Raw genomic sequence first — 22,795 nt, forward strand, 5'->3', positions numbered from 1 at the left:
GGGTGCATGGAAATAGAAAATGCCATTATAATAGACTGAACAACCATTGCCCACAGATCTAAAACCATAACCCTCTGGTTGCAAACAAGAAGCAGAGATAACGTTCTTACACAAAGCTAGAATGCAATAACAATTATTTAACTCCAAAACTAATCCTGACGGTAAAGATAATGGCATAGTGCCGACCGCAACAGCAGCAACTCTTGCTCCATTGCCCACGCGAATATCCACTTCGCCTCTTGCTAAGTTCCTACTTCTTTTCAGCCCCTGCAACGATTTGCATATGTGAGCAACTGACCTGGTATCAAATACCCAAGAATAAGTAGAGGAAGTAGCAAGATTAATTTCTATAACATTAATAACTGAGGTGGAACTCTTTCCATCCTGCTGCTTCTGCTTGAGCTGCTCTAGGTATTTCTTACAGTTTCTCTTCCAATGACCTGTCTCCTTGCAGAAGAAGCACTCTGCATCCTTAGGGGTCCTGTCTTTTGAACCTTGGTCTTAGAGTTGCTAGTACTCGCGATCTCATCAGAGTTTAGCTTTCTCTTTTGACCACTCTTCTTGTTGTTGGGCTTACGCTTATGCATAATCATCACATGGTTGGAGTTTTTCTTAATGCTTTCCTCGGCAGTCTTTAGCATCCCATGCAATTCTGCCAAGGTCCTGTTCTGGTTGTTCATGTTGAAATTCATTATAAACGGCTCAAAGCTGGGAGGGAGCGACTGGAGAATAAAATCAGTAGCCAACTCTGGGCTAAGGGGAAAGCCAAGCTTATCCAGACTCTCGGTGTAACCAATCATTTTGATCACATGTGGGCTCACTGGATTACCTTCTGCAAGCCTGCACGCAAACAAGGACTTTGAGGTATTAAACCTCTCAGCTCTTGCTTGGTCCTCAAACATGTTACGTAGTCCCGTGATTATCGTATGAGCATCCAATGCCTCATATTGCCTTTGAAGCTTAGGGGACATAGTAGCAAGCATGAGACAGCTTATATCATGGTATTCATTGCATCGCCTTTCATGCTCCCTACGTTGAGCAGCAATAGCATTGTTGGGCAAGTCAGCTGGAAAAGGCTGTGTAAGCACAAACTCTTTGTGCTCTTGCCTGAGAACAATTCTCAGGTTGCGATACCAATCCATGAAGTTTGTTCCAGTCAACTTCTCTTTCTCAAGAATAGACCGCAAGTTAAAATTGGATGGTGCAGGAGCTGCCATGATGTATGCAAAATCAGCACCATGTTTACATTTAACCTTTCATTAAACAATTTAACAAAATATACTCCCACTATGTATTGTGAAACAAAATTCCCTCTAGTAACATAGTGAGCCAAGATCCTCATTTTATTAGTGTCTAGTGAGCTTTGGCATCACAGCTAGACAACTATCAAAATAGGTAAGCAACACCTTGCTAATCACATCATATGTGACTCTTGTGCTGTTGGGGTGACATCTCCATGTCCAACCCAACCTATACCCCAAGGTCCAAAACTGTTTTGATAACCTTGTCAAGTAAACCAATAATCTCCGCATATAGATGTCCGACATCTATCCTATTTTATCATGATAAAAAGTGACACTTCGCTATGGCAAACCCATCACTTATGATCACAACCGTAATAGGTGCAATTATTGGAAGAGCATATATTACACTTAATTTTTCTGAGGGAATCTATCCTACCATGTTATATCAAATATACAACAACAATAAAGTAAGATAGATATAAAAACCTAAGCGAAATCTAAGGGGCAACGCACACGGCGGTCCCGCTTTTTCTACGACTCATGAAAAGGTCACGGGGTACATAGATCTCATCTACGACTCGCCATGTGAAAACCTTAACGGCGTAATCAAATTATGCCGAAACCGAGTCAATCTCATTGGCTCATTTTTTCTCATTGGCGTGCGTTCCAATGGACATCGGACTATCCGATGAACACAATCGCGCTCGGCCTTGGTGAGTACTAGACATTCCAGTGAAGTCACCAACACACATACCAATTGATCTCATCAACCCATGCGGCTATCGGTTCATCTCATGTTCCGATCACCTAAGAACTCATATACAACATAATAGATCTCATCTACTATACTATATATCAACTATATGCAATGATCTAGATCATAAGCTATACATGGTGGCTCTGATACCACTGTTGGGATACGCGTAGGCTACGATAGCATAAATCAAAATTTTCTATCGCGTAAACCAGGAACCATGCAAGTATTAGATCATAGATCGTTACCACTCGACGCGCCGCGCAGCGGAAGAAGACGCTGAGAAGTCGAAGGAACTCTCGCGAAGTAGCGCGCGTAGATGTAGAGGAAGTAGTCGATCGCATCGGTTCGACCTTCTCCTCCTCGTACGTTCTCCTCGCCGTACTCCCACGCAGATCAGCACCGCAGACCAGCGGCGCCTCTACCGGTATCCACACGTACAGGGACGGAACGCCACACACAGATGTGCTAGCACCCGCGCGCTGCTAGGGTTTTGCTCGGGGAGGGAAGTGACGGCTAGGGTTTCTCACGTGATGCAATACCTCCGCCGGTCACACCCCTCACGAATATATAGGATCCATCACTCGGGCCTCCAAGGCCCGTAGGAATCCTATTCGGATCCCTATCCGAATTAAGCTCATATTGGATCTCCATTCAATCCCCTTATTCCAGCCCATTAAGCGTGTGACCCTGTGGGTTCATATATACTCGGTTGTAACCCGAAAACTCCTTTTCGGTCCACGCGTCAATAGCGGCCCCTAGCAGAACGTATTGACCCACCGGGCATACATAACGATCATATCGGCTGAACCTCTAGTGTATACTTGTATGAACCCCTTTGCCTCACGATATTGATTAAGCTCAAGACTAGATATGTGCCATCCTCTAATAGCTCAATCATTCACTCGAACCTGTTGATAGATTATATAACTTATGATTGACTCCTCAATCACCTTTGGCATGGCCATGCACTTCCATAATCTACAACATCGAGGGGTCCAGAAATATCTCTCCATAGGAGGGGCAAAGCCCATATTGATTATTCATATCCCACTACATGTTTTATAGCATACCCGAAAACTACTTTTATAACTACCCAATTACGGAGTAGCGTTTAGCAGTCCCTAAGTAAGATACTACACATGTTGGGAATCATGATAATCTCAGGTCTAAGGATTCAACACCAACACTAAATGAGATCACTGATGACACAACACATATGGCTCTTGCAGTGTCTCATGTTTGGCCTATCCAACAACATGTTCACTAACATGTGTTCACATTATTAATTTGGTATCTCTATACCATGATCCATGAGACATGATCATCAATTAATACATGTGCTGATCATCTAAACATATTTGTTCCACATATGATATTTGGTCAGAGATCCTTTATAAATAGCAACACATAACATAAAGAGTCTCATGAAAGAATCACATATTCATTAACCAATAATGAGTTACCTATTTCAAGGAACAATGTCGGATAAATATGTAAACATAGTATGTGATACAATCATCTCTATGATTGCCTCTAGGGCATATCACTAACACTTCCTTCATCTGTGTACTTTTTAGTACTGGGAACATGGCCGGGTTTATGAGTGGGATGGATCTGGAAGAAAGGTGGAGTTGGGATATGACGCCACATGACAGGTGGGCTAAGACTGAATATAACTTTTTCTTATGCTAGGATATTTTTTTTTTCATTTTATTTAGAAAAAGTTTCTTTGAGCAAAGTTGACTGGTTCGAAAAATTCTAAGGTCTACAATGTTATAAATCATCATGGGTCCTAGCCAAAGCAACTCTATGTTGTTGATTTGTTTGTGTCAATAAGATTATGCTCCCACATGACGCACAGTTGTTATCGAGGTCTGATTTAAAACGTCGATAAGATTATGCTCCCACATGACACACAGTTGTTATCGAGGTCTGATTTAAAACTAGATTACGATGTGAGACACACAGGGTTTGTTGTCTTTTTTTTCAGTGTTTAATTCTAATTCTGTTATATCGGGCCCTCTACTCCCCGTTCGCTCTTTCTGACTAAGGTTTGGCATGCGCCATTTCCCTCCATAATTAGGCGACTACCCTCTCTCTTCTTTTACTTCCTCAACTTCCTCACATTTTCTTTACTTCTCAATCGCATTCGATGCGGCAAAATGACGGTGTACGATTCTAAGGCATTAGAAAGTGCTGCAAGTGAAAATATGTAGATAATTGATGTTTGTAAGAGCCCGCCCTCTAGAACCGCACAGCGCAGCCCAATCAACGGGTTAGCCCGGTTACACATACCACCCCACATATACTTTCTTCTACGCTTCATATACTTAAAGGGTTAACCCGAGAGTGATATGGTTAGAGGGAAGATGCCTTATAAATTGGTTCCACCCTTGCTAAATAACAAGTTGGTACTAAACACAAGTACACAGCTCTCATGGATCACACAAGCTAAATTCTAATTGAGTCAGGATATCACAATGTTACATCACTAGATTCATTTCAATATGTGAGAAAGTTTTTCTAGAAAATCTTAGCGAATGTTAAAGGTGGTAGATTAGAAAAATAATCTATTTTTGAGTAAGTTAATGAAAAATATATTTTCTCAGAGGGCTCATATCATGAAAAACAAACCCTAATAATCTAATATTTATATATTTATTATAATTTTGGTTTACATGTCCTAACGCACGTGTATTTTTCTAGCATATAAAAACGATGATCGATCTGTCAAGAATTTAAACAGCAAAACAGCTAACTAATCTCGGACTTGGGTTACCCAAATTGAGTGGCAGTGTATATGACACCAAGTCGCTAACAAACGGATCGAACCGTGAACTGATAAAGAAAAGGAATAAGTTCACTTTGACTCCCTTAAAAAGTGACTGAATCTAATCCATGACCCTAAACCGCAAAACCGGATATCTCGACCCCCGAACTACTGAAACCGGTGCAATTTGACTCCCTAGGTGGTTTTGGAGGGCGGTTTCGCTGATATGGCGCTGACATGGCGGTGTTGACCTAGTCTGTGGAGTTGATGTAGCGCTTAGGTGGCATTTGAATTAAAAAGTATCCGTAGGACCCGTTTGTCATTCACACACTAAAAAATTATGGAGCCCACTGACATGTGGGCCCCACATGTCATCATCTCTTTCTTCTTCCTCCCCTCTTCCTCCCTTCTCTCTTCCCTTCTCTCTCTCCCCTTCCGCCGGCCGCGGGGAGCACGGCTGGAGCGGCGGCGGGAGCTGAGCTCGCCACCGCCACGGAGGTCGGCGCCGGCGCCACTGGAGGCGAGATCGACCGGCCATGCAGGTGCGTGAGTCTTCGGCCTGGGAGCCTGACGGGATTGGACCGCCACGGAGCTGCGCGTTGGCTGCGGCCCGGGTGCCCTGGCCGAACGCTTCATGTCGCAGCTCGTCAGCGTCATGCGCGCAGCCACCGAGAGGGTCTGCGTCGTGACTCATGACCCACCAATAAAATCAAAAAAAAAAAAAGAAAATCAGCAATCCAGTGCAAATTCACCACAAAAACACGGTGAAAACCACCTGTTAATTATGAAATCTCCACCGCGATGTAGGAGATGGGAAAGAGCAGGTCTCGGAGTTCTCTTTATATAGGCCGGAGGGGAGGAGGTCGACCGCACGGACGGAAAACGGTGCCGACGACGGTGGAGCTCCCTATTGAAGACACCGGTTTAAGAAATCGATTGGGGGCGATTTAGTGTGGGATTAAGTGGGATTTGTTGGGGAAATTGATGCCCACTACACAAGGAATTGATTTTTGCAATTAATTTGGAGGAGAAACGATAGGGCAGGGAGATCAACGGAGGCGGCAGTACTTGAGTTTCACGGGAGAGATGAACAGACGACGGACAAAGGTGGAAGAAGCTCCTGGCGAGCGGGGCCCACCTGCCAGCGCATGGACAGCGAATGGAAGAGAAAGAGAGGGGGGAGGATGAGGAGAGGATGATTTATGTGGGCCCCACCTGTCAGTGGTCCCACCCATACTTTTGGTGAAAGACAAATGAGTCCCACAAATATTTTTTTTTATTTCTAATGCCACTTAAGCGCCACATCAACGCCACGTGGAAAGGAGACCGAGTCAACACTGCCACATAGGCGCCACATCAGCGAAACCGTCCTCCAAAACCGTCGAGGGAGTCAAATTACACTGGTTTTGAGAGTTGGGGGGTCGAGATATCCGGTTTTGTGGTTTAGGGTCACGGACTTTTGAGGGTCACAAAGTGAACTTAAAGAAAATACAGAATGATTTATAATCAGGCCGAAAGTACAGCCCAAGGCCGGGCCAGACCTATATATGTATTCATACTGACCCATGTTTTCGCTGGCCTTAGTCTGACCATCAACAAGACCAAAGCCCAAAGGCCATCCAACAAACTAGTCACCCTGCATCTCTCTCTCTCTCTCTCTCTCTCTCTCTCTCTCTCTCTGTAACATTTTGATTTTGTTTGAATGCAATTTGATCCCAAAACTAAAATTCTAAACACTAATTAAATTAATGCGTTGCAAGTGGAGCCTAAATAGCTGACGATGGACCCATCAATCAATACTAATAGCACTTCTTTTACTATCTAAAATACTATCGCAACTTTTTTTAAGAAAACTTTCAATTGTAACAGTAAGTATAATTAGAGTATAATTCAAATGCAACTGTGCCGGGTGAGTTTTTTCTTTCTTCGCTCCACACAAATCTCGACAGGATCTGAATTTCCCCCCTTTTTTCCTTCAAAAATCTCATTGCAATCTAACAGTCTATAAGTTACGTACATGTAAAAGTTTTTTTCACCCAAAAAACTTGTAATATTCTTTAGCATTATCATTTCTTTTTGTTACATTCAGATGAGTTAATGCTTTGCCATTTCTCTTGACCTGTTGCCGCCATTTAATCATACAGTAGAGATGTGTAGTTGGATTCTTAGCCCAAAATCCGTCATAAACATCTCATTCCATCCACTAATTATCTTCGTTTTTTCAATTAAGTTATAATGTTATTCGATCGCGATATTTTCACCTCGTCTCTCCCAGTACTCGTGTGCTACGTCCTACGCTTTCTCCTCTTGTATGCCAACATTTTACTTTATTATTTTCTTAGCTACTACATACTCCATCCTAAAATAATTTAAACCTGACCATGAGAATATGAGTCTGAACAAGGTTCGTAGTTAGGATTTAATGCTTTTTTATGACAGAGGGAGTATATAAATTCAGTAGACGATCCTTAAACTAATTTATTAATTCGTCAAATTCCAGCCGGGTCGAAAAACTCCTATCCAAAACGTAAATGTCTGAAACCACAAACCATTTATTGTTTACCCAAATTAATTTCCACGTGCGTACATAAAATTGTCCATTTCTTCCGCATATAGTGACAGTAACAAAGAACAATAATTAAGCACCAGAAGAACTAATGAACAGTCAATCGATTAAGCATGCAAAAGTTCATATATTGATCATGACCCACACTACTAACTAACTACTTACTTGACACTCTACCTGAAGATTAATTATATATGTTCGTCCAGCTTCAATAAACCTAGCCTGCCGAACACATATTACATATATATAATTATAGCTTGGTCATGAATTAATACAAATGCATGCGCATAAGTAACTAATTAATTAAAGACAACATCACGAGAGTTAATAATTAGTTATCTAAGAACAACCAAGCCTAAGCTCAAGATCCAACCCTTCCTCCATACCACCACCGACTCCAAGCTCCAAATCCACCTCCAAACCCTTCGTCGCCGCCATCGCTGCCGCCGCCGTGGAGAAGAAGCTGTAGACGACGGCCGGACGATCGCCGGGGCAGTAGCACTGCTGCTGCTGCTGCGGCGGCGGCGGCGGTGGCGGCGGCGGCGAGAGGTTGAGGTTGGGAAGGGGATGAGGTCTAGGGTTGGGGAATTGCCTGAGCCTGGCCCTCTCCCTCCTGTGCACGTTCATGTGGCCTCCCAGCGCCTGCGCCGACCTGAACTCCCTCCTGCAGTAGCCGCAGGTGTACGACGACGACGACGACGACGGCGGCGGCGACCTCTGCAGCGGCGGCCATGAGAAGCCGAAGCTGCAGCTCCATGGCCGCTGATGCTGCTGATGAAGGTGGCCATGGCCATGCTCTCTCGCGCTCGTCCTCTCCATTGATTTACTGATCGATTTGTAGTGTGGTTGTACAATGTGTAGAGCTAGCTTGACACTGAGCTGAGCTAGAAGGCCATATATAAGCAACTCAAGAAGCTAGCACGACTGCTATACGCTGTGTTCGCTAGAGCAAGTTCCCATCCGGAACAGTGCTCACGGAAAACTGAATAGTCCATTAGCGCGTGATTAATCAAATATTAGCTAAATTTATTTTTAAATTTAGATCAATATGAATTTTTTAAGCAACTTTCGTGTAGAAACTTTTTTTTATAAAAAAACGCACCGTTTAACAGTTTGAAAAGCGTGCACGAGGAAAACGAGAGAGATGAGTTGGGAAACTTGGGGTAAGAACACATCCTAAAGTGCATGACATGTGGGGTCCCAGGCTACATGTGTGACAGACATGTGGGCCACTGCATGTCGGTCAGACACACACACAAACTATATATATCTGGTCAGTGATTTTCAAAGGGTAGCTAGCTAGTGATGCATGGAAAGGGAGAGAGAGAAGCCATTGAAAGCAGCTGGTTTTTGCCAAGATGTACAAACGGCATGCAATCGATGTGTCGACCAAGATACCGTCAGAGCGATGAGAGCCAATGTGGGGAAGACTATGTGACATGTGTTTGCAACCCCTGCAGAAGCTTTCCCTGCAGGACAAGACACCCGTGGCTGTCCAGCCATACATCAGATGCAAGAGATTAACCTGCTGGCTTTAGGGTTAGCATCCATGCATGCAGATGCAGTCACACAGGGGCCACCATTTTTCTGAGCTCTTGCAAAGCTAGTCTTCGTACTAGGAGACTGCACAGTTGCATATATATTTGGATATGGATTTTCATCTCTCGAGGGGATGTCTTCTCGTTGTTTGCATGTCATCAGTTATAAAAAAAATTGACAACATAGATTAATATAAAATATAAAACTCCAAAAACGTGCAAGACCAAATCCAACTTCTACAAGTTGCAACAAAAAGAACAAAATAAACTGAAAATAGTTATCGTACATTCGCAACTATATTTGTTATTTTTGTTACAACTTGTAGAAGTTAAATTTTAACTTATGTGTTATGGAGTGATATATTTCATATTAATCTATCTTACCAATTTTTTTAAAATATTTTGATGACTATTTAGGTGGCATGCACGATACGAGGGGTTATCACTTGAGGGATGAAATCGCTTTCCACACACACAATTGATCTAATTGCAGAGATCTAGCTAGGTTTGCACCGTGATCTGAGCTAGGTTTTTTGCTTGCTTCTGACTCACTCCAGCTAGCTAGCTGCTGGCTGCATCTGCTTATATATATGCATTGTTCAGAGAGGCAAAAGGAGTAGTGATATGTTACCGATGCCCTGAAAGCATACTTGGCCTTACTCCATATATATTTGCATTCAACTTTGGTCAGCATATATTAGAGTACACTGCTCTTGTGTTCATCTTTCTTCCTTTTTTTTTTCTTTTGTTTCACATATGTAATGTATATGTATATTCGAGCTTCATCATTGGTTAGGTGTCATGTCTAGCTGCAAGACATCACATCAGTCAATTTAAGTTGTTCACAGCTGAATTGAATCAATGAATGCATGGAGTGGTTTTCATTTTTTTCTGGGTCAACTCGGTCGAAAGATTGAAGGCCTGCAGGCATGCTATGAGCTCTTACTGGCTTGTCTGCCGAGTGAACAAGCCTTTTGGCAGTTTGCACTGCATCCCATTGGCCAGCATGGGGCGGGCAATTCAGGCTTAGGAACACATGATGCTCTTAGAAAGGTGAAGTAATTGTTGCTAAAAGTGTACTAGAGTACTAGCTACAACTGTTCTCCCCAACACAACTATGTATGATCCTTGATGGCATGATGTCCCCTGAAAATTGAGATGGTACTACTATCTCTTTTTTTTTCTACTTGATGTTTACAACAATATAGATACAATCTTCAGTGCATATGTTTGGTCATTCCTTTTTATTATGTATTTACAACAAAAATATTGGATTTTCAGTGCAAATTTTCAGTTCAATAGAATATATTTAATATTTACAATATAGTTTAGTAGTATATAGTTTTCTGCCACGACAGATCCGTAGTAATTAAACTGGTTGCCCCCCAAACTTCCCCTTTCAAGTTGTCAAAAAGAAATCAATCCTTTTGTTTAGAAAAAAAAACATTGAAATAAAAACAAGCCCATGGTGCCTCATGCCCCCTAAGCCGCAGTACTAGTACATAACACCCTGTTACTTCGAATCTGCGTTGATTTGGATTGATTGATCAATATTGGATGTTGTTATTTGGCAGAATGTTGGATGTCGTCCCCCGACCTGCTTGGCTGCATGAGAAGAAACCCCTCTGTAGTTCGCTGCAATGCTGCATGCCTGCATACAACCCCTCTCTCTATCTTTTCTAATAATACTTTTAAGTAAAACTTTAAATCATTTTTTTTCTAAATTTCTTATCCGGTATAAGATTTGATTTTACCATTATATTTGTTACAATTAAATCATTACAATAAGTTCATATTTGGTTATATTTCTGATAAAATATATAAATATGATTATATTGCTAATTAAATTAATTTTATATTATACATAAGATAGCGAATTATAATGGTTGAAACATTAGAAAAATACTTACTGAAACATCCAAACAACAACATGAGCAACATTTATAAATGAATTAATGAAACCCTAGAACATATTTACTAAACTATGCAAATAACACCACATGCAACACATGCAAATAAACCAGTGAAACGTTAGAAAATATCTAATGGAACATCTCAGTAACTTTCGATCCGGTGTTTCGGATGAAACATGCTGTGTTTCGGAAAACATCTAATGAAATATATATATATATATATATATATATATATATATATATATATATATATATATATATATATATATATATATATGCACTTAGGCCGCTTTCGATGCTGTGTTTCAAATATAGATAAAGGGTGTGTTCGCTGCAGCCGGCTCCTAACGTACGCACGGAAAATAGAGCGGTCCATTAGCACGTGATTAATTAAGTATTTGCTATTTTTTTTCAAAAATGGATTAATTTGATTTTTTTAAGCAACTTTCGTATAGAATTTTTTTTTTTTGCAAAAAACACATCGTTTAGCAGTTTGAAAAGCGTACGCGTGGAAAATGAGAGAGAGGGGTTGGGAAAATGGGCATCTGAACACAGCCAAAGTGTGTGTCGCACCCCAATTTTCGTCCGGGATTAAAAATTATTAAATAATGTATTTTTAGAAATTAAATTAAAAGTTAAAGCAATTTAATCAAGTGAATTCATGAGGGAATCAAAATTTTCCTTTAAAAATCGTGGCCGGAAATATTTTTCTAATATTCTCCGTGCTATAGTATACTCTCTGAAATTTCCCGTGAATTTTCGGAGCTCAATATCTAATTTTAACATCACAAAGTTCATTAAATCCATTAAATAAAATAAAAACAAATTTAAATCTCCATCCTTCACTTTGGGCCGCTTCAGGCCCAAAGCCCTTCCTTCGTCCCTTACGGCCCACTCGGCCATCCTCCTTTCCCTTTTCCCCTCCCGCTCGGCCTCCCTCCTATCTACTCCCTTCCCTGCCCAGTTCGCCGCTCGGCTCGCTCCTCTCCTTCCCCGTAAGATATCTCGCCTCCCTCCTCTCCCCCGAGCCACCGACCGTTGGGACCCACCTGTCAGGGTTATCCACTTCCTCCGGCCAAACCTCCATGGCTGCCAGCCTCCACCCCACGTCGCCGCCAAATTCAATGCCCTCCCGCTCGCACGCCCGCGTCCAAACAGCTTGGACCGGTCCCCTCCACATCCTCCACCATTTCCCCCACTCTCCCCATGAAGATCATCGCCGGTTCGACCTGATGCGCCCCACGTCGTCACCCCACTTCGCCGGCAACTTCCACCTCTTTAAGCCTCGTGCTGCACCTCCGAGACCTATAATAACCCTCCTCATGCATCCCTGTATCAATTTCCCATCTTCCTGAGCTCTCCCGTGCCCCAAAACCATCCCCTCGCCGCAATCCTGAGCTCTGCCACTTGCCGCAAAACTCCGGCCAATCGTTGCCGCTGGTGTAGTCACTGCCGCACCGCGCCGAGGCCGCCTCTGGCTTCGCCGCCCCACGCCACGTACAACCCATCCACCACCCTACTTCCCCAATCCATTGTCGAAACGCCATCTTCCCTGCAAACCCGAGCTCTACGCCACTTTGCTGACTCCGGCCGGTCGCTTTCGCCACCCTAGCCACCGCCGCACCGTGCAACCTCCACCGCGCCCCTACGCACCTCAGCCACCGCTCCGCCGGACCCAATCGCCACTGCAACCCTCTCCTCCCTGTCAAGGTGAGGTCCACCCCGTGCTGCCACCGTCGGTCGTCGTTTCCGGCCGCTCCACACCCGTTCTACCCTCCCTAATCCCTCCATCTCCCTCCCGAGGCCGTCCTGCTCCTCAGCTGCCCCTCCGCCATCGTCGGCAGCTGCCGGAGTGCCTTCCGCGCCATCGTCCCACGGGTTCCGTCGCCATATCCCTGCCGCGGAAGTTCCCCGTGGCTCCACTCGCAGCCATCGGGCACTTGGTGAGAACCCCCTCCTCCTCCTCTCACGGTTGCCCTCTCCCGCGCCTCCTTCCGCGCCACCCGGTGGTAACGGCGGTGACCCCAGGCCACGCGCAGCCAGTTCGTCGCCGCTGTCTGCTCGCCGCCCTCTGCCTTGGCCGCCCGATTGGTCGCCCTGACCAATCCGGGCCGTCCATGAGGTGGACGTGCGCCCGGGCCACACGTGGACCTAGTTCGCCGTGCGCTCTCCCATTGTGCCGCTGACGTGCGGGGCCCGCGTGTCGGCTCGGCCTCTCCTTGATGACATCAGCAGTCCCCTTTTTCTTTTGTAAAAATAATTAATAATTGCGCAACAATTTGTATTTAATTCCAGAAATTGATTTAAATGGCTCAAAACTTCTAAAATTCATATCTAATTCATACGAACTCCAAATTATGCCACTCAACTTTTAAAAGTCATCTAAAATTGACTTCTACATGATTGTTTACTTTTCATGAACTGTTTATTTGGTTTCACGTGCCAGCGCATAGATTCCGTCGTTTTGGAAGATCGCGATGTTGAGGAAAGTGTTCGAAAGATCAGTTGAAGAAGCAAGGGAAGTCACACATTCCCCTTGAGCATATTAAGCCTACTTTATAAATGTTTTACTGTTTGCAAATAAAATTGCATGTTTTGCTAATTTCGTGGGAATAGGTTTTACCTATCTGCTTGCTTGTGCCATGTTTAATTCATAACCATCCTTTGTCAAACTTGGGTGATAATTTGACTAGCTCGTGTCACTTATGTTGATCTTGCTTGGATTATATATGCTTAGCCATGCTTAATTACCACTAGCTCACTTAATGGGATAATCACATTATTTACATATAGTGTCTTGTTGAGCTGCGAGCTCGACACATTGGACCGTTGTTTAATGGTCGTGAGTAATCCAATTAAAATATGTCTTAATGGTGGGTTGTGGGTGCATGGTTTTGCTAGCCGTATCCATGGCAGTTAAGGACTAGTTCGCGAGAAACCCTTGGAAGACTTACCGCACTTACCACAAGCAAGAATGAGCAACTGCTGGACTTGTAGTGTAGCTTTTCTCTAGCCGACGTTCCTAGGCAAGGGTGAGTGTGATGCAGTTCGGATGGACCGTGCTGCAGTCTATGCGGCCGCCGGATTCAGCAAGGCACTAGGGGGGCTTCCCACTGCCAGTTATAGGGGTGGGGGCGAAACACGAGGTGTGGTGCGCTTGGTTAGGGGGGAGTTATGCGAAGGGTCTTGTCACAATCTCTCGCATGGTAACGTGTTAGGCATGGCATGGTGTCATATGGTGGATTGTGTCTCGTGGGTACAGTTGTGCATCTCTGGTCAGAGTAAAAACTATTCGAATAGCCGTGCCCGCGGTTATGGGCGATCGATCAGCTTCACCGTGATTTGTCCCACTCTATTAATTAAATTGACTTAATGAACTGGTGTAGTTCAAGTGGAATAGTTGGGTTTGTTCAACATAGTTATAGCGTTGATCAGTGGAGATTTAATCTTGAGTTAATTAAACAATTGTTTTAAACTATAAATGTTTACAACCGTCTTTACGCAAATAGCCACAAACCTCCCATTGTCTCCCCTTGCATGTCTGCATCATTGGTGTGGCTTGCTGAGTACGGTGGTTGTACTCAGCCTTACTGTTACTCCCCCTTTTCAGAAGTGTTATGCTTCTGAGCTGAAGACGGAGTTAGAGGACCAAGGCTTATACCCCAGTTGAGTTTTGCCTGTGGAGTGGAGCTAAAGCCCCGCTAGGATCACCTTTTTCCGCTGTTGTTGCTTTCTTTTTGTGTGAGGACTAAGTGCCTATTCTGTAAGTATGTACGCTTTATTTATGTTTGGATCTGTATATTAATTTGTCGTTTTGTGTACCTTGGTTGATTCCTAGACAGGGACTTAATACACAAAATACTCTAGAAATTTCGGCTAAATTTCTGGGAGTGACTGTGCATGCAAAATGAGAAATCCATTAGCACATGATTAATTGAGTTTAAATTATTTCAAACTTAAAAATGGATTTATTTCATACTGTAATGGTACTTCTACATACAAAATTTTCATATGAAATGTATCATCTAGTAGTTTGAGTACCGTGCCAACAGAAATCGATGAAAAATATGTATCTTAATCAGAAAAAAGAATGGGGCTTAGAGTGGTTTTGACAAACAAACAGATTGTGTTGCCACTCCGATAATTTCGTGTAGAGTCGTATTCAGAGACATTTAATTGTATTTTTTCTCTCAAAAACGGAAACAAATATGGCATCAATGTTATTGGGTAGATATGAAAAAAAAAGTAAGAAAACCGTGTATAGATGCCTACCAAAAGTAGGAAATACTTTTTTTTCACCTACAAAAATAAAAACTTAAAAAATGCTTTTCACGGGCAGGTCCTAAAGAGAGCCACCCGTGGAAATCGATTTACAGAACATTCGTAATTCAGCCCGTGCAAAAACCAGCGATTTTTATAGGCACATGGTTGTAGGTGGATCAGAAAACGCTTGTGTAAATGGGTTATCAGCCACCTGTACAAATGTTTTATGTAGTAGTGTGTTTTACTTTTTCTTTTTCTTAGAATTCCTCTAATTTATTAGAGGTGACACATGGCAGCAGGGTTTGTAAGAACATCACCAACAGCATCTTGATATCATTCCCTATCTGGTATTTTGGAGATTTTTGGTTAAAAATTGCATCCAATAGATTCTCAACCAACTCTCCCAATCCTTCCAGTTACCAATTGAGTTCGCTCCCAATCTGTCTAAGGGCGGCGAGGCGGCAGTCAGGGTTGCACGCGAGCGTGATCTCATGAGAGCGAGGAGTGGAAACTGATTTCTGTTGGAAGTATCCTAATGGGCCCACCTTTTTGTTTTTAGGAAACCAATTATAGCTAATGTGTTGGAGGGATGTTCTTGGTGATGCATGCTCATGTTTAGTGGATTTTAAGAATATGGATAATATGGAGATTGCTACCTATCGGACGTATGACATTTTGCAAAAAATCGGACGGTGTTTCACCACATGTAAAAAAATGTTTCAAATGTTTCATCACTCATTGAATAATGTTTCACTAAAAAATGTTTCAGATGTTTCATTACTCGATGAGAAATGTTTCACCACTTGGAAAAAAATGTTTCAATCAGATAAAACAATGAAAAAACACTGCTTGCAACATTAAGACTCTATTCTGCAACATCGAAGAAAACACATCGTACATCATGTGCAACATCCGATGAAACATGGATGAAACACACAAATAAAATAGAGTGCAACAAACATATACAATATATTGCAATGCAACATGATCGTTAAGAATGATCTCATGGCTCTATTCAGAGAATTTCATAAAGGGACATTACCCCTTTATAGCCTAAACTTTAGGATCATCGTGCTACTGCCAAAAAAGGTTGATGCAAAACAAATTTAACAATATAGGCCTATTTGCCTACTGAATGTAGGCTTTAAAATTTTTACAAAAGTTGGCACCAATAGAATTACAGCGGTTGCTCACAAAGTCATTCGCCCAACCCAAACGGCGTTTTTGCTAGATAGAAATATCATGGAAGGGGTGGTGATTTTGCATGAGACTGTCCAAGAGTTACACACAAAGAAAATGGATGGTATCATATTCAAAGTTGACTTCGAATAGGCTTATGACAAAGTTAAATGGTAGTTCCTTCAGCAGACATTACGAATGAAAGGGTTTTCACAATCGTGGTGCAATTGGATTTCCAACTGGGTTGAAGGAGGAATTGTAAATGTCAAAGTCAATGATAATGTAGGAAAAAAATTCCGGACATGCAAAGGCTTGAGACAAGGGGATCCAATGTCCCCAATTCTTTTTAACATAGTGGCTGATATGTTAGCCATTCTTATTAAAAGAGCCAAAGCCGATGTCCAAATTAGAGGGGTAATTCCACACTTAGTGGATGATGGTTTGTCCATTCTCCAATATGCCGACGATACAATAATATTTCTTGAACATGATTTTGAACAAGCAAAAAACATGAAGGCCATTCTTGTTGAACATCTCTCGGGGCTGAAAATAAACTTTCATAAAAGTGAAATTTTCTGCTTTGGGGGAGCTAAGGAAATGAAGGACCAATATAAACAACTGTTTGGTTGTAATTCTGGTTCCTTTCCATTCAGATACTTAGGAATCCCCATACACTATCGAAAACTCAGAAATTCTGATTGAAAATGTGTGGAGGATAGGTTTCAAAGAAAACTGAGCATATGGAAGGGCAAAAATAACTCCTATGGTGGGATATTGATTCTTCTTAACTCGGTTCTTTCGAGCCTTCCCATGTTTATGCTATTCTTTTTTGAAATACCTCGAGGTGTACTTTGAAAACTGGATTACTACCGATCGAGCTTTTTCTGGAGCAGTGATAGCTAGAAAAAGAAATATAGGTTAACAAAATGGGATTATATATGCCGGCCAAAAGATCAAGGTGGACTCGGTGTCCTAAATCTTGATATCATGAATAGATGTTTGTTGAGCAAATGGCTATTCAAGCTTCTTAATGGTGATGGCCTATGGCAAAATCTTTTGCCCAACAAGTACTTAAATGCTAAACCCCTCTCCCATATGTCACACAAACCAAGAACATCTCAATTTTGGGTTGGCCTAATGAAAGTAAAAGATCAATTTTTTCAGTATGGATCTTTTAAACCTGGTAATGGGATGGAGATAAGATTTTGGGAAGACACATGGTTAGGCTTGCAACCTCTCAAATATCAATATCCTTCTCTGTACAATGTGGTTCGAAAGAGACATTCCACTTTGGCAGAGGTTATGAGCACAACACCGTTGAATGTTTCATTCTGACGATCAATTGTAGGAGCAAAGTTAGTTGAGTGGAATGATTTGATTTCTCGACTAGCTAATATAACCCTGTCAAATGAAAATGACTGCTTTATTTGGTCGCTACATAAAAATGGCCATTTTTCGGTCAAATCCATATATAATGCGATCATCAATTCCAATGTAAGGATCTGCAAGAGGATCTTATGGGAGGTGAAGATACCACTAAAAATCAAAGTATTTATGTGGTTTCTTGACAAAAAAAAAGTAATCTTGACGAAAGATAACTTCACGAAGATAAAATGGAGGGGAAACAAGCAATATTGATTTTGTAATACACAAGAGACCATCCAACATCTTTTCTTTGACTGTCATGCTGCATGTTTTTCTTAGCGATGTGTCTTCTTTGCTTCAATATCCCCTGCCCACAATGCAAAAGATATTTTTGGTAACTGGCTAAGGGGAGTTCCTAGACCCACAAAAAAATGATTTTATTTGGAGCTAGTGCTCTATGTTGGTCAATTTGGTGTTGCTGTAATGATATAGTTTTTAACCATAAAAAAATGCCTAACATCATGCAGGTTATCTTCATATGTTCTAATTGGCTCCACTCTTTGTGTATGATGCTTTCACAGAAATAACAGGATACTATGCGCAATGGTGCTACACGCTTGGAATTGGTACGTAGCGAAGGAACTTTTATTCTAGTTTGGATAGCATAGTACCTACAGAATTTCATGATAGAATCTACGTGATTTTAAAAAATATTATTTAGTAGATCATATTATCGGAAAAAGTTGGGGATTTGTCCCATCTCGCCTTTTTTAAGCTCTTTTCTATTCACTTCTGGACTTTTTGGCCGTGTGCCTAAGCCGGAGATGTAACGCATTTCCATTATCTAAAATAATTGCAATGCAACATCAAATCAAAATAAAGTGAAACAGCTTAATACAATAGAGTGCAACAAGCTAAAACAGTAGGATGTAACATCCCTAAACTCCAACTAAATAAACCCGTCTCCGTCTTCTTCATCAAAATAAACCCACCTCCATCTTCTTCATCTCCGGTCGCCGGCGAGTCCACCTCCATCACCGGCGGCGGCTGTTCTTTCTGTAGCGCCACTGCGTCCACCGCCGGCGGGGATGGGGGAGATAGGTGCAGAGGTGGTTTACCTGGCGAGGCCAATGGAGGGCGGCGTTGGACCAGCAGGAGAGGAGCCCGTCGGGGTAGAGGAAGGTGCACAAGCAGCCGAGCATGATGCCAACGGCGACCGCCGCCGCGATGCACGACCCCACCACCGTCGTGTCGCGCCGCCCCCACCCCTGTCGGCGTGGTCGCTAGCCTCCTCCTCCCTCTTCGCGTGGTCGCGAGAAGCAGTGCTATGGTGTTGAGGGGAGAGAAAGAGAGAAGAATGATAGAGATAAGGTTGATCGGTGGAGAGAAAATAGTGTGATAGTGGTTAAGTGGGACTCACTCGGTGGTACATCCGATTTTTTGCGCCGTATCGAAATTCCGTTGTAAAGAATTTTCGGGATAATATCCATGAAAGTGACAGAGACGTAGGCATGAGTATATGACACTTAATTTGTCTATTCGTTGCGGAAACTGGACGAGATGGAAGCTGTTGGCTCTTCAGAGTACATCCGGATAAAAATACTTCCTAAACATACATTGTTGAGAGTTGCATGCTTTAATTTGTAGTAGTACGTACGTACACGCAAGTTTTATTTTAATTCATAGCATAATGCCGGTGCTTCACTACGGGTAAACAAAATTTCATACTAAGACCCTGTTTAGTGCCCACGCAAAAATTTTACGCCCCGTCACATCGAACGTTTGAACATCTATATAAAGTATTAAATATAGGTTAAAAAATAACTAATTGCACAGATTCCAACTACTTTGCAAGATGAATTTTTTAAGCCTAATTGTTTCATGATTTGACAATATGGTGATACAGTAAACATTTGCTAATGACGGATTAATTAGGCTTAATAAATTTGTCTCGCAGTTTACTGACGGATTGTGCAATTAGTTTTTTTATTAATGACCGAACACCCCATGCGAAACCCTATATAATACCGAATATGACACGCTAAAACTTTACGCCCCTAGATCTAAACATCCTCTTAAAGTATATTTCATGATAAAAACAAATCACAATAAAATAATTAATAATTATGTGCTTATACTATATTTCTTGGTAAAACGAATAATAAAATAATTAAATCCTATGAGTAACATTCACAGGCCTCACTAACGCACCAAGATTTTTAATTTCCAAACAACCAAGAATTTTTGGAGGAAGAAAGTGGCACGAACGAGACCAGAGCTACACGATTCATGAATCTTACAATTCCTGCCTTGCGTGCTCTTATTTCCGTCCTAGCAGCCAGCCAAGTCCAGTATTGGTCCCTCTCATCTCGGCCCAGCACCTCTCTTCTTGGGCTAAGTCAAGCCGCCGAAGTCTACCACTCTTCCCTCCCTCTCCCGTGGGCCTCTTGGCCCGAGAGGCCCAGCCATAGCTGCCAGCCGCCCAAGTCTATTTATGGTCCCTCCTCGTTGCCAGGTGAGGCCCTCCCTGTCTACAGTGTCGTCTTCAAGCTCGTGAGACCAGACTGGACCCGCCATAGTCGCCATCTCCTCCCCTGAAACTGGCGCAGCCGTTGCCTCATGAAAAAAATCCAAGCCCGAAAACAGAATCCCCTCAAATTCCTCTTTTCCCCTCAAGAAAAATACCCACCCCTCGTGGTCGCCTGAGGAGAAAATCCTAGACACCGTGTTGTGTCGACCACCACCGTCGTCTTCTTCTCCTCCTATGGCATTTGAAATTGACAAAAATCAAGAGGAGACACAAGCGGACGATGGACGATGGACGAAAATCAAGCCGAGAGAAGTTGCGCGCTGCGGACGACGGATCTCTGTTTTTTTTTTGTCCACTGTATGTGATTACGAGCGCACAGACACAAAGGGTGTAGCTCTCGGTCGGATTACGGACGATAAAATTGTGACGATTGGAAAATTACTAATTTTTTAATTAGTTAAGATTTGAATACTTCAGAGCAGATGATTTTTGACAAAAGAAAAACATTCTGATCAATTATACGTCGCCACGCCAGCTGTCACGGGTAACTAACAAATGAAGGTCGTACTATATACGTACTCACGCAGATTGACGCTCCTGGGATCAGTAATGCCCATGGTCTTTTTCTACATATGTCATTTTGACAATCTAGCAACACACAACAATAATCGTTATTTGATACATATTCCATGAATGATTGATCTGTTTTGCATTTGTTCGTCCCTTTCGTTTTCAACTTGGTACTCGTAATTTCTTTTAAAGAACAACTACTTGCAATTCCCAAACATGGAGTACTACATTTGTCTAGCTTCCATCAAAGTATATATATATGAAACAGCAACCTTCAATTAATTTAGCTCTCGTTGATCGATTGATCGATCAGTTTGCAGGCTGTGTTGGCTGCATCAGGTCAGCAATTAATCTAGCTAGTCATCTACGGCTAGATAACCCTTGCAGTTCTCGTCTACACACTTCTCTTTGGGAGGTACGTATGTGTTCTCTTTGTCTTGTTAAAGTTAATTTCGTAAATATAATATAGATTATTTGATAAAATAATGGAATTAAATTATAGATTTTGAAGAATTGTGTCAAGCTGGAACCTTTTTTCAATTCTCAATAATTTTGTCATGACCTTGATGCTAGAATTCTTACAGCGCTATGCCTTTGCAGTTTCGTGACATATATGCATGTTCATTGCTAAACCTGTAGATTATTCGTAGATAAATCTTCTTGATTAAATATATATGTTTACAATAATTTTATTAAACTATAATAAATACATTCCTGATCAAGAAGCAGAAACTTTGCAGAGCCGTTGTTCATCATGGCAGGCGAGCAAGGTTCAGCTGTGGCCAACAGAGGAGGCCGGGCAAATCGGAAAGAAGGGGAGGACGAGCTACGAGGCTGGCTGATGTTGTTGGCGACGCTGACGGCGTCCATCACGTACGCGGCGGCGCTGAACCCTCCCGGCGGCGTCTGGCAAGCCGACGACGCCGCCAAGGACTTCGTCGCCGGCTACCCGGTCCTCCTCGACAAGTCGCCGTGGCGCTACTACGTCTTCTACTACTGCAACGCCACCTCCTTCGCGTCGTCCGTGTGCATCATCGTCCTGCTCGCCACCAACTTCTACCTGAGCCATACCAGTGTCATGGTCTTCAACGTGCTCGTCGCCCTGGACATGGCCAGCTTGGGCGCCGCGTTCGTCGCGGGCTCGTCGAGCAGCAAGCGGTTTACGGCTTTCAACGCGGGGCTGATGGTATGCCTCGTCGTGCTGTTCCTCCTGTGGAAACTGAAGTTTCTCATGGGTAATGATCAAGCAGGTCAAAATCCTGCTAGTGGAGGTGTCGCCAATTTACAACATGGCAACAGTGCATTATAAATTTATAATAATGTAAATAAATTTCTCTGATTTAATTATGTCATGGTAGATGTAGACTGGATATAATGCCTGTTGCCTGGCACTTTGCTATGGAACCTATGGATGAATTTATACCTTAAATAATGTTGAAATATGGTATATGGATATATTTTAAAATTTAATATTATGGAAATGATGTCGAGGATATATAGCATGATGATATGATTAGTCAGTACACGATGTGATATATTTATATTTTGAGCTTTAGAAGTTCATAATTATTATTGGATGATGTTGCGGTATATTTACATATTAACTTTAGGATCTAATATTTACTAGCGGGTTTCAATTTTATACAAGATATACTACATTAGGAATGTTTATTGTGTCATTACAAAATATTTCATTTTTATTGGCTAGAACTAGATTATTTAATATTAACCGATTGGATGAAAGATAATATTACAAGATGCTATTGAAGGAACTAGAAATGTAAGTGCCGTTTCCAAAGAAGTTTAATCCATCTCACAACATGCCATTTTAAAAAGGTAAATCCTATTCCAATCATCCTCCAGGTGACCAAAATTTAAAAATTCTGTAGCCCATGTATCCCAGCAAGTTAGGCCGTCTTCAATGGGCAGCTCTTATCTAGCTCATAGAGTTTTTTAATCGATGAACAGGACCGCTAGCTCTTCTTCAAGCGCTAGCTCGCACGCTCACCGAGGCGGTGCCCTCTCACAGGCACGCTCGCCCAGGCAGTGGCCGGCACTGTGCCGAGCGCGTATGAGTTAGCAGCCAGCTCATACCACTGG

At 42.4% G+C, this 22,795-nt stretch overlaps 2 protein-coding genes across 2 annotated transcripts; one reads left to right on the forward strand and one right to left on the reverse strand.

Annotated features, from left to right (window-relative positions):
• Positions 1-7,424: 7,424 nt before the first annotated feature.
• On the reverse strand, positions 7,425-8,156 carry LOC127772158 (transcriptional regulator SUPERMAN-like). Its single transcript, XM_052298150.1, has one exon. The coding sequence runs from the start codon at positions 8,154-8,156 to the stop codon at positions 7,677-7,679; it is 480 nt and encodes a 159-aa protein (XP_052154110.1). The 3' UTR covers positions 7,425-7,676.
• Positions 8,157-20,962: 12,806 nt separating this feature from the next.
• Positions 20,963-22,070, forward strand: LOC127769336 (uncharacterized). The gene is made up of 2 exons (XM_052294888.1): positions 20,963-21,110; positions 21,436-22,070. The coding sequence occupies exon 2, from the start codon at positions 21,450-21,452 to the stop codon at positions 22,002-22,004; it is 555 nt and encodes a 184-aa protein (XP_052150848.1). The 5' UTR covers positions 20,963-21,110; positions 21,436-21,449; the 3' UTR covers positions 22,005-22,070.
• Positions 22,071-22,795: the final 725 nt, after the last annotated feature.

The sequence above is a fragment of the Oryza glaberrima genome, chromosome 4 (assembly GCF_000147395.1).
Source record: "Oryza glaberrima chromosome 4, OglaRS2, whole genome shotgun sequence".
NCBI lineage: Eukaryota > Viridiplantae > Streptophyta > Magnoliopsida > Poales > Poaceae > Oryza > Oryza glaberrima.

Excerpts from the sequence above, each read along its gene's own strand:
- LOC127772158 (XM_052298150.1), bottom strand. The coding sequence starts at position 8,156 with ATGGAGAGGACGAGCGCGAGAGAGCATGGCCATGGCCACCTTCATCAG.
- LOC127769336 (XM_052294888.1), top strand. The coding sequence starts at position 21,450 with ATGGCAGGCGAGCAAGGTTCAGCTGTGGCCAACAGAGGAGGCCGGGCA.